Source organism: Astatotilapia calliptera, chromosome 3 (assembly GCF_964374335.1).
Source record: "Astatotilapia calliptera chromosome 3, fAstCal68.1, whole genome shotgun sequence".
Classification (NCBI taxonomy): Eukaryota; Metazoa; Chordata; class Actinopteri; order Cichliformes; family Cichlidae; genus Astatotilapia; species Astatotilapia calliptera.
In genome coordinates, this window is record NC_137424.1 from 38782802 (window position 1) to 38802040 (window position 19239).

At 40.7% G+C, this 19239-nt stretch overlaps 2 protein-coding genes across 3 annotated transcripts; both read right to left on the reverse strand.

Annotated features, from left to right (window-relative positions):
- Nucleotides 1–33: 33 nt before the first annotated feature.
- Nucleotides 34–6003, reverse strand: LOC113018673 (ciliary neurotrophic factor-like). Its single transcript, XM_026161974.2, has 3 exons — nt 5625–6003; nt 4847–5158; nt 34–1161 (listed from the first exon to the last, which is right to left on the reverse strand). The coding sequence occupies exons 1-3, from the start codon at nt 5730–5732 to the stop codon at nt 1021–1023; spliced, it is 561 nt and encodes a 186-aa protein (XP_026017759.2). The 5' UTR covers nt 5733–6003; the 3' UTR covers nt 34–1020.
- Nucleotides 6004–10714: 4711 nt separating this feature from the next.
- Nucleotides 10715–18387, reverse strand: LOC113018674 (uncharacterized). Of its 2 annotated transcripts, XM_026161976.2 has the most exons (12): nt 18315–18379; nt 17737–18212; nt 17508–17539; nt 17278–17406; nt 17124–17160; nt 16935–17018; nt 16663–16824; nt 15414–15458; nt 14594–14672; nt 14387–14501; nt 14129–14228; nt 10715–11958 (listed from the first exon to the last, which is right to left on the reverse strand). In XM_026161976.2, the coding sequence occupies exons 2-12, from the start codon at nt 18066–18068 to the stop codon at nt 11037–11039; spliced, it is 2037 nt and encodes a 678-aa protein (XP_026017761.2). In that variant the 5' UTR covers nt 18069–18212; nt 18315–18379; the 3' UTR covers nt 10715–11036. The 2 variants fall into 2 exon arrangements, with proteins under 2 accessions (XP_026017761.2, XP_026017760.2); XM_026161975.2 differs by having other exon boundaries at nt 17737–18387.
- Nucleotides 18388–19239: the final 852 nt, after the last annotated feature.

Consider the following 19239-nt stretch of genomic DNA (forward strand, 5'->3'; position numbering starts at 1 on the left):
GAAGACAAAGTAGAACCAATACCAACAAAAAACAAAGATTAAGATGAGCTTTTAATCTTCAATAAACATCCAGTTATTCATCACAGACATAAAAGAAAAGCATGGTCATCGGATATTCACCATACCAGCAAGTGTGCAAGTCACAGCTCATTCACTGCGTGAGCGTATACTGTGTCAGGCATTTTAGACTACAGTGAAATCGCTGCGTTTCAGAATGTTTAATAGTTTTGGTAACAGACAGTACGGCTCTACTGTAAAATATCCATCCGAGGGCAGGAGAGAAAAAAAAAAAAGTTTGAGAACCACTGGTCTAATAGTTCCAACTTGTGAACAGTGTAGCAGCAAATTCAAGTATAACAACAGGAGAGAACCTGGCGACCAAAGCAGCAAAACATGACACTTGATCATCACAGACTGTGCCAGCCCCATAAACATCCGATCGGCCAGCCTATACACGACAACATGAAATCTAATTTGGAATCGTTAGATGTGTTAGTAACGTGGTACATGAAAAAAAGCTGTTTAAATTAGTAAATGGCTACATATTTAGCTGCATGTCAGTCACAGTTTAACAGTCGTGTTTTTATGGTGTTAGTCTAGCAGTCAGATTTTGGAGTGTTAAGAACAGCAGGTAGTTAGTCATCAAAAGTAAATCTACTTAAATAAAATAAATTACGGTATACACAGCATACACAAAAAAGTCACTTTCAAACGCTCTTAAATGCCACTGCACAAAGCAAACTGATGGTTACACAAGTGTAAAGTCTGCACACTCTTTTTTTTTGTCCAAAGAACCGACAACTGTGGGAAACCAGAGGGCTCTTTAGCGCTTGCTGTGGAAATAGTAATGCCTAAGAAAAGCTGTTTACTTGGCTAAAGGAGCTTAGCTGGGATTTTATTTGAGTGTTCACAGAGTATATTCCACATCACCTTACAATTTTGAATTTGGAATACATCAAGGGGAAAGCTGGCTGCTGAATAAGCTCGTTCGTAGATGCCGATCGACTCTAACTAGGGAATTTAGGCCTCCTCTGCTCCTTCTCTCTCCGTGTGCAACACATGGAGAGTTTTCGCAGCATGATCAGACCAGTGGATCAGCTCCAGCAGCACTTGGTAGGTCCAGAGTTTGAACCCGAAAACTCCCCCAGAGCCGTCGGTTTCCTACACAGAAGAGAGCAAGACAGAGCAATAGATGTCTCTCATTAGGAGTGAGCCCTTGCATTCAAAATCTGCTAAGAAACTGTTTTGGCCTAATGAACATGTCCACACTTGGTGAAACTCATTTGGATTGTTTACTAAATAACTAATTAAAATTAATGCCGCCCTTTATATTTGACAATGACAATTTCACACACAAGCACTTAAATCACACATCCAATGGCTACAAAGTACCATTAGCATACATCTGAAGTTATCAACAACCAGATGACTTCACATTAAATATTTGGTGCTTCAATTCAGTTTTATATAGTGCCAAATCACAACAGGAGTCACTTTAAGGTGGTTTATATTGTAAGGTGAAGACTTCAATAATCAGACGATCCCCTATGAGCATGCAGTTGGCAACCAAGGGAAGGAAAAACTCCCTTTTAACAGGAAGTAACCTCTAGCAGAACCAGTCTCAGGGAGGAGCGGCTATCTGCTGGGACCACATGGGACTGGATCTGCTGGATGTGAGGGGAGGAAGAAAGGACAGAGACACACTGTGGAAGAGAGCCACAGTGAGTGGAAAAAAGTGAATAAAGAATAAACAGTGGATTATGGGAAGCTTGCAGCAGCAATGGAGGATTCAGGGTCACCTGATGCAGCCCTAACTATATCCTTCATCAAAAAGGAAAGTTTTAGGCCTAATTTCTCAGCACTGGAGCCCCCCAGGGGTGTGTTCTGAGCCCCCTGCTGTACTCTTTGTACACATATGACTGTGTGGCCACTACCAGCTCCACCACCATCATCAAGTTTGCTGACGACACCGTCGTGGTGGGCCTGATCTCTGATAACAACGAGACGGCCTACCTGAAGGAGATTAGGAATCTGGAGAACTGGTGCCAGAGGAACAACCTCCTTCTAAACGTCAGTAAGACAAAGGAGCTGATAGTGGACTTCAGCACTAAGCAGGAGAGGAACTACCAGACCCCCGTCATCAACGAGTGCCCAGTGGAGAGAGTGGACAGCTTCAAATACCTCGGAGTTCACATCACGCAGGACCTGTCATGGTCCTGTCACATCAACACCGTGGTGAAAAAGGCCCGACAGCGTCTCTACCACCTCAGACGCTTGAGAGACTTCCAACTGCCCTCCAAGGTGCTCAGGAACTTTTACTCGTGCACCATAGAGAGCATCCTGGCGGGAAACATCTTAACCTGGTTCGGGAACAGCACCATGCAGGACAGACGAGCTCTACAGAGGGTTGTGCGGTCAGCTGAGCGCACCATCCGCTCCGAGCTCCCTGACCTGCACTCAATCTACAGCAGGTGGTGCTGGACCAAGGCCAGGAAGATCGTGAAGGACCTCAGCCATCCCAACAACAGACTGTTCTCTCTGTTGAGGTCAGGAAAGCGATTCCGCTCCCTGAAGACCAACACAGAGAGACTGAGGAGGAGCTTCTTCCCGCAGGCGATACGGTCTCTCAATCACACCACCACACAGTACTGACCCACACATATGGTTCTTACACACACACTGGACTTTCTGGACATTGTTTTTGCACAACACTGGTCACTATATTCTTCATTTCCGGTTAATACTTGTACAGCTGCTGTTATTGTGTATATATTTATTTATATTTAGATTTCTTCATACATTCTTATATAGTTCTATATTGTGTATTTTGTTGTACAGTTATTTTATTTTCAACTTTAATTTATATATTTTATCTTATTCTTCCCAGTTAAATTTACCCTTCATTCTAATTTGTGTTGTACAGTTATTTCATTTTTAACCTTAATTTATATTTTATTCCTTCCTAGTTAAATTTACCCTTTTTAATTTTTCATATTTATTTCCTATCTTATTCATAGCCTTTTCCTTTTTTGTTTTCTTTAGGTCACGAGCAGTTGTCCAAGCATTTCACTACATATCGTACTGTGTATGACTGTGTACGTGACAAATAAAAATTTGAATTTGAATTTTAAAAGTACAGAGGGTTTCTGTCTTCCTAATCCAAACTGGGAGCTGGTTCAACAGAAGAAGAGCCTGAAAGCTGAAGCCTCTGCCTCCCATTCTACTTTTAAATACTCTAGTAACACCAAGTAAGCCAGCAGTCTGGGAGAGAAGTGCTCTATTGGGGTGACCTACAGCCCTCTATTTTGTTCCCCACCAACCTGTGGGAGAAATATCCATCCGTTTAGTCTGTTGTCGATGTAAAAGGACAAATACAACCAGGGTTTTCTTGAACATTTCAGGGCCTGAACTAATGATTTGAACTGTTTGTAAACAGCGTTAGTCACATTCACACAAAAGCTGTAATTCATGTAATACAGGGTTTAGTCACAACCGTGCTGAGATTTTAGGTTTTCCATCTGATGAGAATGTAAAGTCAGAGCCTGGCTACTCTAAAATAAACTTTTTTTTTCGGGTTCTTAGTCAGATTTTGTGATGACTTTAAAATAAATGCATTTAAGCTCATAGATGTAGGTGTTGAAACTGAATTTTATCCACTTCAGGGGGTTTACTTGGTCAACCTGATGTCAAAGGGTTGAAATCAGTTACATGGAGAAAGCCAGGGACATAAAGACACATAATAAACCTTTACAGCATACTGCGCTGCATGCACGGTTTTAGTCTATATGATGCCACAAAGTTTAATTTTTAATCAGGGTTGTGTCGAACCATATCACATGCGATGATATCTGTATGAATTTTTACGTGATGTAAAATAAATCACTGCTGACTTTACTGCTATTCCGACACCATTTACATTCCCTAGAGTATAAATATAAATAAAGGAGACAAACCTGGGCATGTCTGACGCCGAGAGCTGTGCGTCAGCCTCCAGTGATGATGATTTAGTACCTAAAAAGGGAGCTACTGCAACAAGCCCAAACAAAACAGAAAACATCTGCTCCCACTGAAGGTGGAAATGACAAGCTTGGTTCACTACATTAGACAGAAACCACACTATTACTACCAAGCAATGAAGGAGGAGAGATGATCAGCTGGTGATGCGCCACCACACAGCGATCAGATGACTCCACGAGCATCGCTGGAGCGCTCACTAGCTGCACTCGATGCGTCAGGAAGAGCAGACAGTGGATGGAAATTACTGATGCGGTTACACGGCGGAGAAGGAGGGATTTAAGCAGCTGGTTAAAAAGCTTGAGCTGAGATACAACATCACAGGCAAAGCATATATTTTCAGTGTTATTATGTGATGATACTGTGCTGCTCCTGCAGAGTTAGAGGGAGCAGAGGGTTCACACTGGATCTCAGTGTGAAGAAGTTATTTTATACATTAGTTAAAATTTCCGGGGAAAACTCTACCTAAGCTACTTCTGAGCTCACATTTTCCTGTCCTTCGTCACTGCTATTGCACTATAATGCAACTGCTGCTGGCACCTGTTTCCATAGATTCACACTTCACAATAAGGAAGTGTGTCAGCTCACTGGAAAAGGATGAAAAATGCTGCTAGGTTGCAAGTATCAATAAAACGTTCTTCGGTATTTTCCCCTAGATTGTCAGAAATCTCCCAAACGTTCTTGAAATATTGTGATATATTTTGAGGCCGTATTGCCCACCGCCACTTTTAATGTGTTATGGGCTGTGGACAGTTGTGAGTGTCACCATAATAGAGGAAAGGCCACAAGGACATGACTAACTACAAAACCCCCGAAACGGCACCTCATTTACCTCATTACACTGATTATCAGGGGTAACCTCCAGGTTGGTGCCGTCAGTCTCCACCAAACTTTTGGTGCTGTAGAGCAAGTGTTCCAGTCGGGCTCGCACGTTCTTCCTCATGGACTCGTACTCATCCTCCAGCTTGCCCCACTCCTCCTCTTCCTTCTGGATAACACGGTGGAGCAGCCCGAGGCACTGTCGCAGAGCAGAGTGCAGCAAGTGCACCTGCTCCTCCGTGCTGGGCTCCTCAGATTCTGGGGACGCGGACACGAGGCGCTTCCCATCTGGGGTGTAGCTGGACAGGAAGGTCTCCCTCTCCGTCTGAAAAGATAAATAAATATAAATTTGTCCCACTCCGATGCAAACAGGTCACTTACCTTGCACCCTTTAATCTCATTTTAGTATAAGTCTATTTCAGGGACCAAGAGATAACCATTGATTAAACTGAGCTTAAGAGCTTTTCTAAAAGGATGGATGGCAGCAGGGGAAAAAAAAATCCAATACAATCTATCCATTAGGTTCCCCTTGGGAAATTGAGTGGTGGGGGTGGAGGGTATTTTTTAGTGTAATTACCCCCCTCCCTCCAGTATCTGCTCCAAAAACAAACTAGTCAGCGTTAAATCCTGCTGTGAAAGACAGACACAGTCCAAAAGCGACAGGTAGCAAGCTGCCTGGATACTGAAACACTACGGCTTTAAAGAAAGCTCCAAATAACTGGGAGGGGAGCGTCCCAGACAGAATGACCCGCATGAGCTAAGCAGAAAGAGTGGCTACTCTGATCACTCACGTATAGCCGGAGCAGACTGGTACACTCATGGTGCAGTAGCCGGGCAAGAGCCACCGCTTGTCCCGTCAGCGACCGGCCAGCTATCGGCTGCTCCTCCTGCTCTGCCATTTGCTCTCAGCCGTGTTTATGTCAAAGGTGGGCTAGCAGCGAGCGGGGCGCAGACCGACCGACAGGAGCAGAAACAGTCCCCCTCCCCTCTGGCAGCGAAACTACGCCGTGTGGCTGTTTCTGGATACTTTTGCGGTCCGAACACGAGCCGGAGATGCACGCGGGGGGACAGCCAGTGGAGCCCGATTGTGCGGGTGCTCATTTGGCATGTACACCAACAAGAGGGGATGTAATTGGTTCCGCCAGCCACGATGTGCGTGTCTGTGCGCGTGTGTGTGGTGGGGTGTACAGAAAACGTCACCATGCGGCCCACCCACCCTTCCACGCATAATAAAAACTCTGTTTATTGGAATAGCTTTCCCCCCCCCCTTCTCTCCAGCAGCTGTAAACAACGATGGAAAACTACATAGGTTTATTGTATAAGTAAAAAAAGAGAACAAGTTTATTTTTGTTCAATGCATTGCTTGTTTAATTTTTTATAGTTTTTATTAAAAGGCCAAGGCTAACAATTAATTTTGCAATGCGCTGGAGATGTGTGGGAAAGTATATCTCAATTAATGTTTAACGTGGACCCATTTTATTTTCCTTATTTTGTGTCTACACACAGCTTTGTGCAAAAAGTCTAGCGCTACCCTTCATTTCTTTATATTTTACTTCTTGTGATTTATTTTTGAAGTGGTCTTAAATAATAGTTTTTTAGGGTTTCTGTAGGTCTGTCAAAGTTTTTCTTTGGACATTAGCTGCTGTGTCCTTGTGCCTGACCATTTTCAGAGGAATGTTTTTTGCTTTTTCAACCATTTACACCGACCTATTAATCATTCAACCATATAAACGCACCTAACTCAAAGGGATGAACCAGTGTTGTGTCTACACGTGACAGAAAACTTAGCAGAGGACCAGTTTTAAATTGCAAAATTTCCCCTAATTTCTTGAAGTGACAAAAAATGCCAAAGATAACACAGTTTTAACACATGTTTTTGTTTACTTTTTCTGTTTTCACAGCTTAAGGATGTCTTGTTTTACTTGCACGGAGAGCTCCTTTGACTGCATGTTGGACAATCTTCGAAATGCAAACACTACACAGTCACCTCAGATCAAGTCCAGGCCTTTTATCTGCCTAATTGATAATGACATAATGAAGGATTTGCCCACACCTGCCCATTAAATAGCCTTTGAGTCAATGTCCACTTACTTTTGGTCCCTTTTGAAAGAGGGTGGCACATGTTAAGGAGCTGAAACTTCTAAACCCTTCATCCAATTCAAATGAAAGCTGACATTCTACACAATATGTCCATGTCCATCATAGAATTATAATTGGAATATGTTTCAGTAAACAGATAACAAAACAAAACAAAACTTGAGGCAGTGTCCAAATATATATTGACCTAGCTGTATATGCTGTATTACCATGCACATTTGGATATTTCAATAAATCGCTGCACCTATTTCCCATTTTCTTTCACTGTGACGGTGGTTGATGAACATATTAAACACAACCAGAGTTAAACAATGAAGTCAGGGTATGAAAATCTCTGGCTACAGACTGCACTAAACACAGTATGATGTCAAAAAGAGTGGATATGCCTAACATCTAATATCTGAGACACACAGCTTTGGCTGTGAGCACAGAGGCCCCACCCACCTAGTATTGAAACCTTCTGTTTGTAAGGGATAGCCTATCAGGAGAACGTTGGCTTAAAGGGAGTGGGCCTTAAAAGGAAAGAACGCTAATTTCAGGCTCTAAGTTAACTGAGAGGTTGACCTAAGACCCAGTGTAAGTAAATTATTTATTTTATTTCATTTTATTTTTCAAATGAAAATTCATTCAAAACTAATCTGACAGAGATCAGAAGAAAGCCAGAAATATGCAGAATAGAATAGAATAGAATAGCTCTTTATCGTCATTGTACATGTACAACAACATTGTGGGTACTCCACACAAACTGTACAGGACATATAAATAGTAAGACAACACGAATAAATAACAAACAAGAGTAATATATACAAAACAAGAGAAAGGCACACATTAAAAGGACAAGTTGCAAAGTGCTTGAATACATTTGCTAATGAGCAAAACCCTTTAAAATATAGATATTCCTATTCCTACGACCACCTGGATGGATGATTTAAAGATTTCTGACCTGTGTGACAGCTCATACCTCTGAGCAAAAAACTACTCCAATAGAGTCAGAAGAATATACTTAAGCAGTTAGAAATTATCATAAAAAGAACACCCCAAGTTTTCACTATAATATGCTAAGCCAATGCTCTACTCTGCTAGTCTCTAGGTATCAATGCATAAAATTATTTGTTAAAACAGAAATGAAAATGAACATAAATAAAATGTATTGCACAATGTGTCCACCAGGGGAAGCACTAGCAAGGAAGAAGCCATACCAAGAAGGAGCGCCTTAAAGTGGGGAAGAAATTCTGACTTTGAGAATCTTTTAAATTAACAATCAATTCAACAGAGGTACATCTAATTGATTCCAGAAGTGTCACAATTAGTGAAACGGTGACCACCTGACTACAGTTGATGTGTATTCACACTGTAAACCGTAAAGTTGCTATGTTGGTCATTTTAAACCACTTCAAAGTCACTTTAAATCTCAATTGTAAATTTTAGACTGTTATTAACCCCTTTACCCCAAAGTGTATATTTGCTCCCCTTACCTCAGTCTCAAAGTGTATATATATTTAGTCTTCTTATTCTTACTCTTGCTATATTTATTGTTGTTCTTTTGCAATGTATGGAAATGGAGCCTCGTCATCTCGCCTCTCTATATACTGAACTGTATATAGCAGAGATGACAATAAAGTTTACTTTGACTTGACATGTAGTGAAAACATTTTGTCTCTGGTTCATCAGTATTCCTGCTACAATTGACTCCAAGCAACTCACAGAAGTCAAGAGATGGCTGCAAAAAGATTTCCAGTTCACTGGACATCCCACAGAGTTCAGTTAAATCCATCTTTAAGAAATGGAAGAAGTATATCACTTAGTCTAAAGCTGCATAGATCTGGCCATCACTCACAAACTAAATAAGAGAGGCCACCAATACACCTGTAACACTGAAAGAGCTTCAGTGGATCTGATGGGAAAGAGTGTACATATTAGAACTGTCTGCCAGGATGGGAGAGTGATAAAGAGAAAACTGAAAAAAGCTTGCATGAAATCTTGCCTGGAATTCATTCAAAGGGATGTCGGAGACTCTGAAGTTAATTGGAAGAGGGTTCTTTGGTCAGATCCTGGAGGATACTCTATATCCACAGGAGAACTACGACTGGAGAGAAGATATATTTTCTAGCCTGGTTCTCAATCCAATCAGGAAGTTGTGGCTGCACTTCAAAAGTGTGCCCGATCCCTGAGCAACCTAGCAACACAGACTCTTAGCAATCTTTCCTAGTTTTGTATTTATACTATCTTTCTATATACAACTTGATTCTCATTTGCATTTTATTCCTTTAAAGACCAGGCGCATTAGAGCCCAACTGTCCAGAGGTTGAATTAGTGCTTTAAAGTGCCATATTTATATTACAATTTTGTCATGTAAATATCACAAAACAGTGCATTAAGATCACACTTCTGCAAAGACTGCCAGACAAGAGAGGCTAAGGAGAAGAAAGAAATGTGAAGTATATCACATCAATGACATGTGACACATAAAGAGTTGAGAACAGATTTATTTTTAATAATTATTCTGAACACATTCTGAACTTATCTTGTATGTTTAATATTAGCAACATACAGAGGTTTATATAATTTGTATCATATTACAGTGGTCTGATAAAACCACACAAAAATTATCAAATTAATTTCAGAGGGAACATATTTTCCTAACATGATACTGCTGCCTGTGAAGAACGTGAAGATTTGGAAAAACAGTTTATTTCCCAAGTGTGATGCTCCTGGTTTACTGAAATATAATGAAGCACAGAAAGCAACTTAAATCTTTTCTTTACAAACTGCAACAGATGAGAAGGAAGAGGAGCAAGAGAAGAACAAACGTAGGTGGTTTTCAGAGTTGTTCACGCTAACTCTCTGTCACAGTGGCTGGGCCACTAGAACAGAAACATTTATACACTACAGCATCAGCTTACATTGTGGACCACATACAGTTCACTTTGATCTCAAATAACAAGATCAGGGAAACTCCACCAGTCTTTTTACTTTTTTACTGTGAAATGTAAAAAAAAATTCTATTACTTAATTACTTTGGTGTAGAATGAATGGCAATGAGGGATATTTTTGTTAATAGGAACAGCTGTTTACCTGATGAAAGAGTTAATAGTTACAAATCTAAGCACTCCTTCACATTTTCCAAAGCTACACCGGAGTCTTTCCCAGGCCGATTCTGGCCTTGTGTTTATAACCCACTGTCCTACTATTTCAACTCACGAGGACTGGAGTGAGACATATGTTAACAGATTTGAACTCAGTTACATCAGTACAAGGTGGAATCGAAATGTGCTGGCTTTGACATCAGCCTCATCAGATCCTTATGAAGTGCCGGGTCTCTTCCTGGGGTCCTGTCACTTTGACATCAGTCCCTGGAAGTCCTGTTCAGACCACTTGAACTTGTGCATTTATGTATCGAGATAGTGTTAAAATGAGAAAAAGATGAAGGTGGTGAGTGACGACTGTATTATTCAGGTCGTTTAAGCTGAATATTTTCCCTCAGATGCCTCCAGATGATTTCTTTTTTTCCCATGTAGGAAGAATTTATGGTGCACAACTCCATGAATGTCCAAACCCCATGCCTGAGACTCTCCAAATACAAATGGTCACAATGGGCCTTTCAAGGAGCGATCCAAGCTCAGCCTCACAGTGATTTGTAAGGTTTTGCCCTTAAAAGGACAAGCAACCAAACTGAAATCAGGTATGGTTGTTTTTTATAGTTTGAGGATTAATTGCACCTTGTAATTCTCATTAGTTCACCATTCAAAAGGACACACATCAACACAACAGGAATACTACAGGGAAATACAAATAAGCTGTGATCTTCTTGTGCATAACCAACAATCATTTGATCTCGAAATTACATGACAAACTCCAAAATTTATAAAATATTAGGTGGTCAAAAAGTATGTAATCCATTGTATTAATTTAAAAAAACAACAACTCCCTGATACAAAGTAGCTCTGTACTGAAAGTGACTGTATATAGATCACAAAGACAGCTTCTATTATTTTAAATATCCATCATGTATGCATTTCAAGTGTTTCAGTGTTTTATTGGAATAAAATGTGCGTTTCCTTCATAAACATAAAGTCGCCCTTCAGTTCATTTCGCCCTCTTTACATCTAGATCAAACTATCTCCACCTACATCTGCACACTGTGACATCCGCTCTCCCTCCCTCTCCCAAACAGTGCCTTCATTTTCCTTCCTCCTCTCCGCGTTACCCCCCCACATCATTTCCCCTACATCCTGTCCGCCCCCTGCCACCACCACCCTTTCCCACAGATCACCCTCTCCGCAAATTTGCGCATCCACGTCCCCCTCCCTCCCCCAGTGCACGGCCTGCTGGGGAGCCACAGATGCTGTGGAGGCCAGGGTGGTGACGGAGCTCAGGGTGAGGAGTGTGCTCTGGGGTTCCACACAAGCCACGGATGTGACTGCACTAACTGGAAGAGTGGAGAGCTGGATGAGCTGAGGGTAGCTGGTGCTGGAGAAGTGCATCAAGGTTGGGCCCTGCTGCTGATGTGAAACTTGCACCATGCGGGGCAGTTGGAGAAACTGTCCTTGAGATACATCCTGTTCAGACTGTGGAGCAACTGGGAGCACCACCTGCTGCAGTGGAGTGAGCCCACCGCTTGCCGCTTCCTGGCTCTCCTGACTCTTTTGGTCCTTGTGGCTCTGCTGGCTAACAGACGGCTGCACAGGCTTAGTGAGTAGTGGAGTTGTCTCGAGGACCGGGGTGGTAGTGCTTATTACTGAGCAGCTCTCCTGGCTGACAGAAGGCTGCTCAGGCTGGATGACTGCTGGAAGAGTCTCGAGGACTGGGGTGGGTGTGCTTATTACTTCTCCTCCGTTGGCTGCTAAAGCTTCTGCTATGAGCACCTCAGGGTGGGTCTTGGCTTTATGGGCAACAACAGAGTCCTTTTTCTCAAACTTTTTTCCACAAATGGAGCAAGAGAACTGGTAGGAGGCTTCTGCGTCATGCTTCTTCATGTGCCAGTTCAAGGAGGCCTTCTGACGGCAGGTGAAGCCGCAGATTTCACACCTGCCACAAGATGGAGACAAAAAACAGCTTAAGGTCTGAACGCACACTGAGATCAAGCCTCACTTAAGACACTTTAGTTTTAGTTGATTTTTTTCCTGAATCAGTGAGAGAAGTTTTATGTATTTTAATTAAAATTAGAGTAGAATAAATTCCAGTACATTCCCTCACTGACCAAATGTTGCAGAGTGAATAGGAAAAATATTTCAGACCTTCCACTGGAAAGATGTCAAATTTAAGTATAAACAAGTATTGTTGGAACAGGGTTGGAGAACCTTTATGGAAATGTGTGCAAGACCTCGATTTCTCTTGCAGAGAATGAGCGAGAAGAAAAGTTTGTTGTACTTCTGAATTTCTGAAAAGATTTCTTTTTGGAGAATTAAGTTAAACAGGTCATTTATTTGCTGGGATGTGGACTATTGTGTGGAACAGGAAGAGCAGTTCACTTTTTTAAAGGCATGGATTTTATTACAATTTAAAAAAAATCAGCATTTAAGATCAACATTTTGTATCAGCAAAATATGTAAAAACAAGAAATGTCACAATCATAATGTTTGATTGTTACTGTCATTGACACTGCCTTATAAAGAGTGCTTCCTTTTGGGAATGACTCAGCAAAAAACCAAGACAGAGTTAAGCAACTTTAGTAACACAGGTCTACACATTTCTTTTGTTCATTTGGCCATATGATTAAACAAAATGTATTTTAAGTTTAAGTAATTGAACCATCCTTGAAAAATTAAAAATTGTTCTAATATATTCCTATATTTGTATTTGATTTTTTGTTTGTTTGTTTTTGGGTGGGAGGCCAAAATCTCCTTGATGGATGCATAACATTTTAATATGCGAGATAAACCCTAATTTATACAAACCTGACCTATGACCTTTAAGGTAAAAATCATGTGTGAAATTGACCAACATACCGATACTCATGTTTATAGCAACTGATAAAAGACAATTAAAGAAGTAGAGATTAGACAAGAAAAAACACCTTCAACCATGCTGTGAGTGATGTTGCATAGTTTCACCAAGCCGGGGCGATCGTGGCTCAAGAGTTGGGAGTTCGCCTTGTAATCGGAAGGTTGCCGGTTCGAGCCCCGGCTTGGACAGTCTCCGTCGTTGTGTCCTTGGGCGAGACACTTCACCCATTGCCTACTGGTGGTGGTCAGAGGGCCCGGTGGCGCCAGTGTCCGGCAGCCTCGCCTCTGTCAGTGCGCCCCAGGGCGGCTGTGGCTACAATGTAGCTTGCCATCACCAGTGTGTGAATGTGTGTGTGAATGGGTGGATGACTGGATATGTAAAGCGCTTTGGGGTCCTTAGGGACTAGTAAAGCGCTATATAAATACAGGCCATTTACCATAGTTTCACCACCTGAGGCCACTCTACACCTTCCCTTATATCTTACTAAGGACTCTCAAATAACTGACAATAACAAATGTTACAAAAATCTGTTTATATCTTGTGTCTGAAAAAATATCAGCCAGTACAATGTGGTTTTAAATCACCAAACATTGATACCCTTCTTAAAACGTCTACATCAGTTGGGCTCTAATGTGTAACGTTACAAAATAAAAAACTAAATAAAGTATAATTTTCCTAGAATTTTATTGACCACACTGTACCAGTAAACTTTGCACTCTGTTCCCTGCTGAGAAAAGAAAAAGGGTTTCAGGGAGCCTTAGGGAGAAATTAAAATCCTTTTGAGTGACGTTTAAATAAATGAATACTGTATCACTAAGATGATCAGCTGAAAAAAAGCTATCGCACTAATGATTAAATCATTATCTAATAAGAAACAATAATAATCCAACCTCTCCCATCCGCTGATACATTGTTTGTAAAGAGGAGTTGAAACGTTTTCATTCAACTGAAACGAGTCAGCAGTATATTCTGCATGTGTAATACAAACACTTGTGTGACGTGTTTATACTAGCGAGTGCTATGACATAGATGACTTTGATGTCACTTGATGTCATTTGTCTGCCAAAAATTCTTGTAGCTAATTTTAAGACATGTGATCCCACAGTGGGGTTATACAAGATTTTTCTTGAAAAAGACGTGCTTCCTTCTTTTGTTACTGGAACTTATGTCAGACACTCAGACGTGACTGTTTGTTTTTCATTTCATTTCTTCCTTGTTTACTTGTGTTACATTATCAGATGTATAAACTCACTGTATTGGCTTCTCTCCTGTGTGGATCATCCTGTGCACAGCCAGATTATGGGAGCTCTTGAAGGCCCGAGCACAATACTCACAGATGTAGTCCCTCTGATCTGAGAGAAACATGTGAAGAAGACAAGAACACTAAGTATGGAAAAAAAAAGAATGTAATTGAGTTTTAAATGAAACATCTTTTTGCTTTGTGGGTACATCTTTTTCCTAGTCTAATGAAAATTGTTACCAGCATTGAGTATAAACATCTTTGTATCACCTGTGTGATGTTTAGCGTGGCGCAGCAGCTGCTTCTGCAGGCGAAACAAGCGCCCACATGAGGGGTGATCACACACGTACTTCTTTTTTAACAAGTGCTGGTACTTTATATGATGCTGAAATCGAGAGATGAGGAGAAATGAAACTGGTTAAAAGGCAACCATCACAGAGTAATCGATCCATTTCAGTTCCCCTGGTGACAGCAGACCTGTAGATAGCGTGGGTGGGCCAAAACAGTACCGCAGCCCTCTATTTCACAGCGGACATACTGCACCGGTGGCTTTTTCCTGTGAAGATGGGAAAAAAGAAATGTATAATCAACAAGGCTTTAAAGAAAATCCCGTCCTGTCTGGCGGCTTTTGCAATCAGAATTATGATCTAAATGCACTGTGGTGCCAAACATATTTTGCTTTTGCAAACACAGCTATACAGAATCTCTGTAGGCTCTACTTGTTCATGTGAAACTTTTGTCTGTTTACTTATTCATTTTATATTTGTGTTACTTCAGTTATTACTTTATATGTTGTATAGTATGATGATGTATGAGGCAGGACAGGAAGGAAAAATTATTTTTTTACAAAGAAGGGGGAGGGGGGTATGATGAAGAAAAAAACAAACACACAGCACCTGTAACACACAAATTAGAACATACACAGATATATAAATCAACAATCCTCTTACAGTGTGTGTGTGAGAGACAGAGCGAGAGTGTGTAGGAATGCCTGTGTCTTTGTCATAAATGTACTTGATAATGGGGGAGGGAAGCCACAACAATGCACCCCAGGACCCACAAGCAGACATAGTGGCTCAACCGCACCATCTGCAGTGCCCCCAAGAGTTTGAATGGGGCCACTGCAGCAGGCCCACTCACCAGCCTATGGGTAATGCACCTGCCCCCCTAGGTATGTATGTGTGTGGTGGTATGTTATGAACTGTAATGACTAGAGTAATTAAAAAGGACGCTCTTTTAAAAAAAATAACAACATCAACAAAAAAAAAGCACTAGGGAGTTATAACGAACACTTTACCTTCGTTTTGGCTGCCGAGGGGATCTATCATCTCGTTTACCTCGTCTACAGTGAAAAAAGGAAGAAGAGAGATTTAGATTCAAAACAGATTTCAGATTTGGCTTTAAATGAATTCAGATTTCTATGATAAAAATCAGTAATGCGTTTTACTGTTAACAATCCCACTCTTGAGTTGTTTAACTTTCACGAACATGAGAACTAGAGAGACGAAACCAAAACCTACAACGTGACTCGCTGTGGAAAGAATGCTTTCCACTGGCATGGTCACTGAAACTACGTCAGTGAGCTTTCTTCAACCCCTTAACATCTACATCAGTTATGAGTTAGTTATATTAGTCAAGTCAGTTTATTTCGATAACACAATTAAAACAAACTCAGCTGACCAAAGTGTATAATAAATTCAAAATATACAATACACACAGTCACTAAATCAACAATAAAATACACAATCTATATGCTATATTGTCAATTAATCTCAACGAATCCCTCTTTTAGTCAGCCTCAATAACAATGCACATTTCTAAACAAAAAACAACAACAACAACAAAATAAAACAACCTGTGTGTGTGATATGATTTGAATGTTTAGATTGAAATCCATCCGACCCTTGAAACTCAGATTGGTTTAAAATCCAATCCAGAATATTAAGCCAAATGTGAAACACACTTAAAACGGGTTACTGCCCCAAACAACTGAAGCAAAATTGGCTACAGCTCATTACCCTATAAGCTATTAAATAAGCAAAACTGAGAATAATTCTATAAAAGCTGTACAATCTAAAAATCTAAACCAAACTGTCCGACACTCAAATTCGTAATGTCGGATGACCCCCAGACCCCTACTCAGTGTGTAGTTCTACTGCTGGGACTTTCTTTAACTCAAACTTTCTTAAAAGCTAAAGAGTCTTCATTTCAGATCACACAGTCTCACACAAAAAGGCATGTGCTTGGGTGTTTGATTTAAAAAACAAACAAAAGCAAAAATAAAGCAAATGAACTAAAAAGCGTGTTCACACTCATATCTCGGCTAACTGATGTGACAGAAATCAGGGTGCTTTATTTGTCTTTATTGGCCTTTTGATAAGTAAAAAATGCTATATCTTAGTAAGTGAACCACAGCTGATAAATTCTTGTAATTTTTCCTTTACTTTCTTTTTTTTTTTTTGGGACCAAAACAAGGTGCCAAAAATTCTCACATGGGCAAAACCCCCCCTCTATTATCTTTTGGTTTACTATCATCTCCTACTTACTTCCTGACTGGCTCAGGATCAGTGCCAGTGACTCCATCTTGACCCTGAGCTACATTCCTGGTGGTTTCTTCCTTTTTAATGCCACAATCTTCTTCCTCCTTCTCTGACTCTTCTTTCTTGAATTCATTGTGTTGTGATGTTGTGTGGCGCTTTGATTTATTCCTAAACAGAGGGGAAAAATAAAGAAAAAAGAGCAAATTTTACCACTAATGTGCTTAATCTGATGTGAAGTAAATTGCACGATCGGTGATCAGGTAGCATAATCGACGTACGTCTTTGTCTCAGTTTTGACAAGGTCATTTGGATCATCTCTTAATGCAAGGTCCTCCTTGAGAGCCACATCTGGATCTGCAACGCTAATAGGGACATTAACACGACACTGGACATGTTGAATTTCACAGTACCGCTGGTAACATCCTCCCTCGTTCCCTCTGATGTGCTTTTGATAAGTTATCACTCACCTGCCATTGCTTTCTTTCACAGAACCAGTGTCCCTCACTGAAAAAAACCACACACGTCTGTCAGTTTATTTTGAGTTGCTTGCACTTTCATTTCAAGATATTCACACAGTTCAACAAGTGCACAACAAAAAGGATGCAAGGGGTCTTCTCTTACCACATGAAAACGCCCCTGACTCAGCTTCGAGCTTGCATGTTGCTGCTGATGTGTGTGAGGCTCTGGTTGAAGGTTTCCCCCCACCTTTTCTAGTTTTGGGAAGCTTTGGTCCAATTGTTTTTGTGGATGCTGGGGAAATAAATGTGAACATGGGTTAATAACACACTTGTTAAGTGGTAAAAGGTAAAATGACTGCTTGCAGATGAACGGGATTCACATATGTGCATTACCCCGACTGGCTGTTGGTTTCTTTATTGCACTTCTGCAAGAAAGAAAGTTAAGAATCAACACATTTAAAGGTTTAGTTTTATTTTATTTATTTTTTGTATGCAGTAAATACACAGTTTTAAGAAGTCCCACCGAAATAACACTTCTGAGGTGTAAACAAACTTGTTGTCAAGGATGTGTCTAGCTTCTTCAAATAGTTTCGTCCATCAAAGTAGCAGCGCACGCACTTACTGTATGACAGGTGTGTTTCTGGTGCGTGATCCTGCAGGTCGACTGCGTGCGTCCCCTGAACTGGTCGCTTTTTTCTTGCATGTGATATTTCTGGACTCGCAGGTCGTACCAGCTCCAGCTTCCCTTGATCGTAACACACGCACAGAGCCTGAGGTGACGGAACGAGTCTCACCGGAGTCCGGGAAGAACAAGGATGTTTTTGTCCGCCTTTTGCTTCTGGCTCTACCGCAGGAGGGCTCACTCGAGTCCGCGGATGGTTTTGAGGCCGCTGTCGACTCTGCGGTCCGAGTTCCAGGACCAGTGCCTGAAACCTCGCCTTTCCCAGACTCCATTTCGCTCTTACAGTTATAGCCTTTACCGACTTTAGTGATTACTTAAGTCTAGTTACTTATGAGCGTTCACAATGAAGGCCCACCATACAAGGCCAGAGCCAGCCCAAGTTTCGTTAGCCTGGCCAACGATCAATTTTTGTGCCACTGCATAAATAGCAAAATAGATTATTTAAAATATATAAGTTTAATGACGCATATTATTTTAGAAATATCCAGTATTATTTAGTTCTTAAAGCTATAGCATACCTCATATTTGTTTGACCGGGAGTACCCTCGAATGAGGTACGTCTCCTTTAAGAGTAACAGCGGCAGACGAGCCAGTATGACAACGTCAGTTTTGGACTGACCGGCTTCCATACTGATGAGGGCGGACGTGTATGGGAAAGGTAGTTTTGGAATGTAACATACAGTTTGGGTTGTGTAACAACAACAACAACACAAAATACATCAGTTAACCATATATTGTATTTTATGAATATTTTATAACTCATTATCTTTTATTATTTGGGTTACATTGTGTATTCCCTAATAACTAAATAATAGACAGTTATATTTAAAAAATGAATTAAAAAGATATATTTTTTTTAATTCTTTTTTTTTTTATAGCAGGCTAAAGCGGCTTTAGCTGAACCCTAAACAATGAACAAGTAGCTTTCACATATCACGCAGTTTGTATGAAAAACTTGATAAAGGTAGGTGTGACTGTGTCACTGATCATAATTCATGATATTTTCTGCATGGTGGATGAAATGATAAAGAAAGGATCCGCTCCACAAACAAATACATGAGAAATGTGTTATTATTAGCTGTGGCACAGCCATGTGAGAGGAGTGGCTGGGAAAATGCAGAAAGTTCCTTGTTTTATTACAACTGTCCTTTGTTTTAGTCAGTTACCATAATTGGCTTGGTTATGTTGCAACCAACTACAAGAAATGTGAAGTTGCTTGTTTAACAGGTTTGAACACAGAGGAACATCTGACTGCAGTCAGTTGATGAAACTTGGCACAGAAGTGATTTTTTAAAATTTCATAACTTTCCAACAAACCATGTTTCATATGAACTTTGTAGAAACCCCAAACTCACTTAGATATCTAATAATATGCATAAATTGGTTTATTATACACTGATTATCCATATTATCACCTATCTAGAACCGTGTTCAGTAAAAACA

Bases quoted from the DNA above. Each gene is read 5' to 3' on its own strand.
- LOC113018674 (XM_026161975.2), bottom strand. From the start codon at position 18,068: ATGGAGTCTGGGAAAGGCGAGGTTTCAGGCACTGGTCCTGGAACTCGG. The intron at 17,407-17,507 runs GTAATGCACATA...TTATTTCCCCAG, and splicing joins GAAACCAACAGCCAGTCGGG to CATCCACAAAAACAATTGGA. The intron at 17,161-17,277 runs GTAAGAGAAGAC...GGTTTTTTTCAG, and splicing joins GTCAGGGGCGTTTTCATGTG to TGAGGGACACTGGTTCTGTG.
- LOC113018673 (XM_026161974.2), bottom strand. From the start codon at position 5,732: ATGGCAGAGCAGGAGGAGCAGCCGATAGCTGGCCGGTCGCTGACGGGA. The intron at 5,159-5,624 runs GTGAGTGATCAG...TTATCTTTTCAG, and splicing joins CCAGTCTGCTCCGGCTATAC to ACGGAGAGGGAGACCTTCCT. The intron at 1,162-4,846 runs GTAAATGAGGTG...TCTTCTGTGTAG, and splicing joins CTGATAATCAGTGTAATGAG to GAAACCGACGGCTCTGGGGG.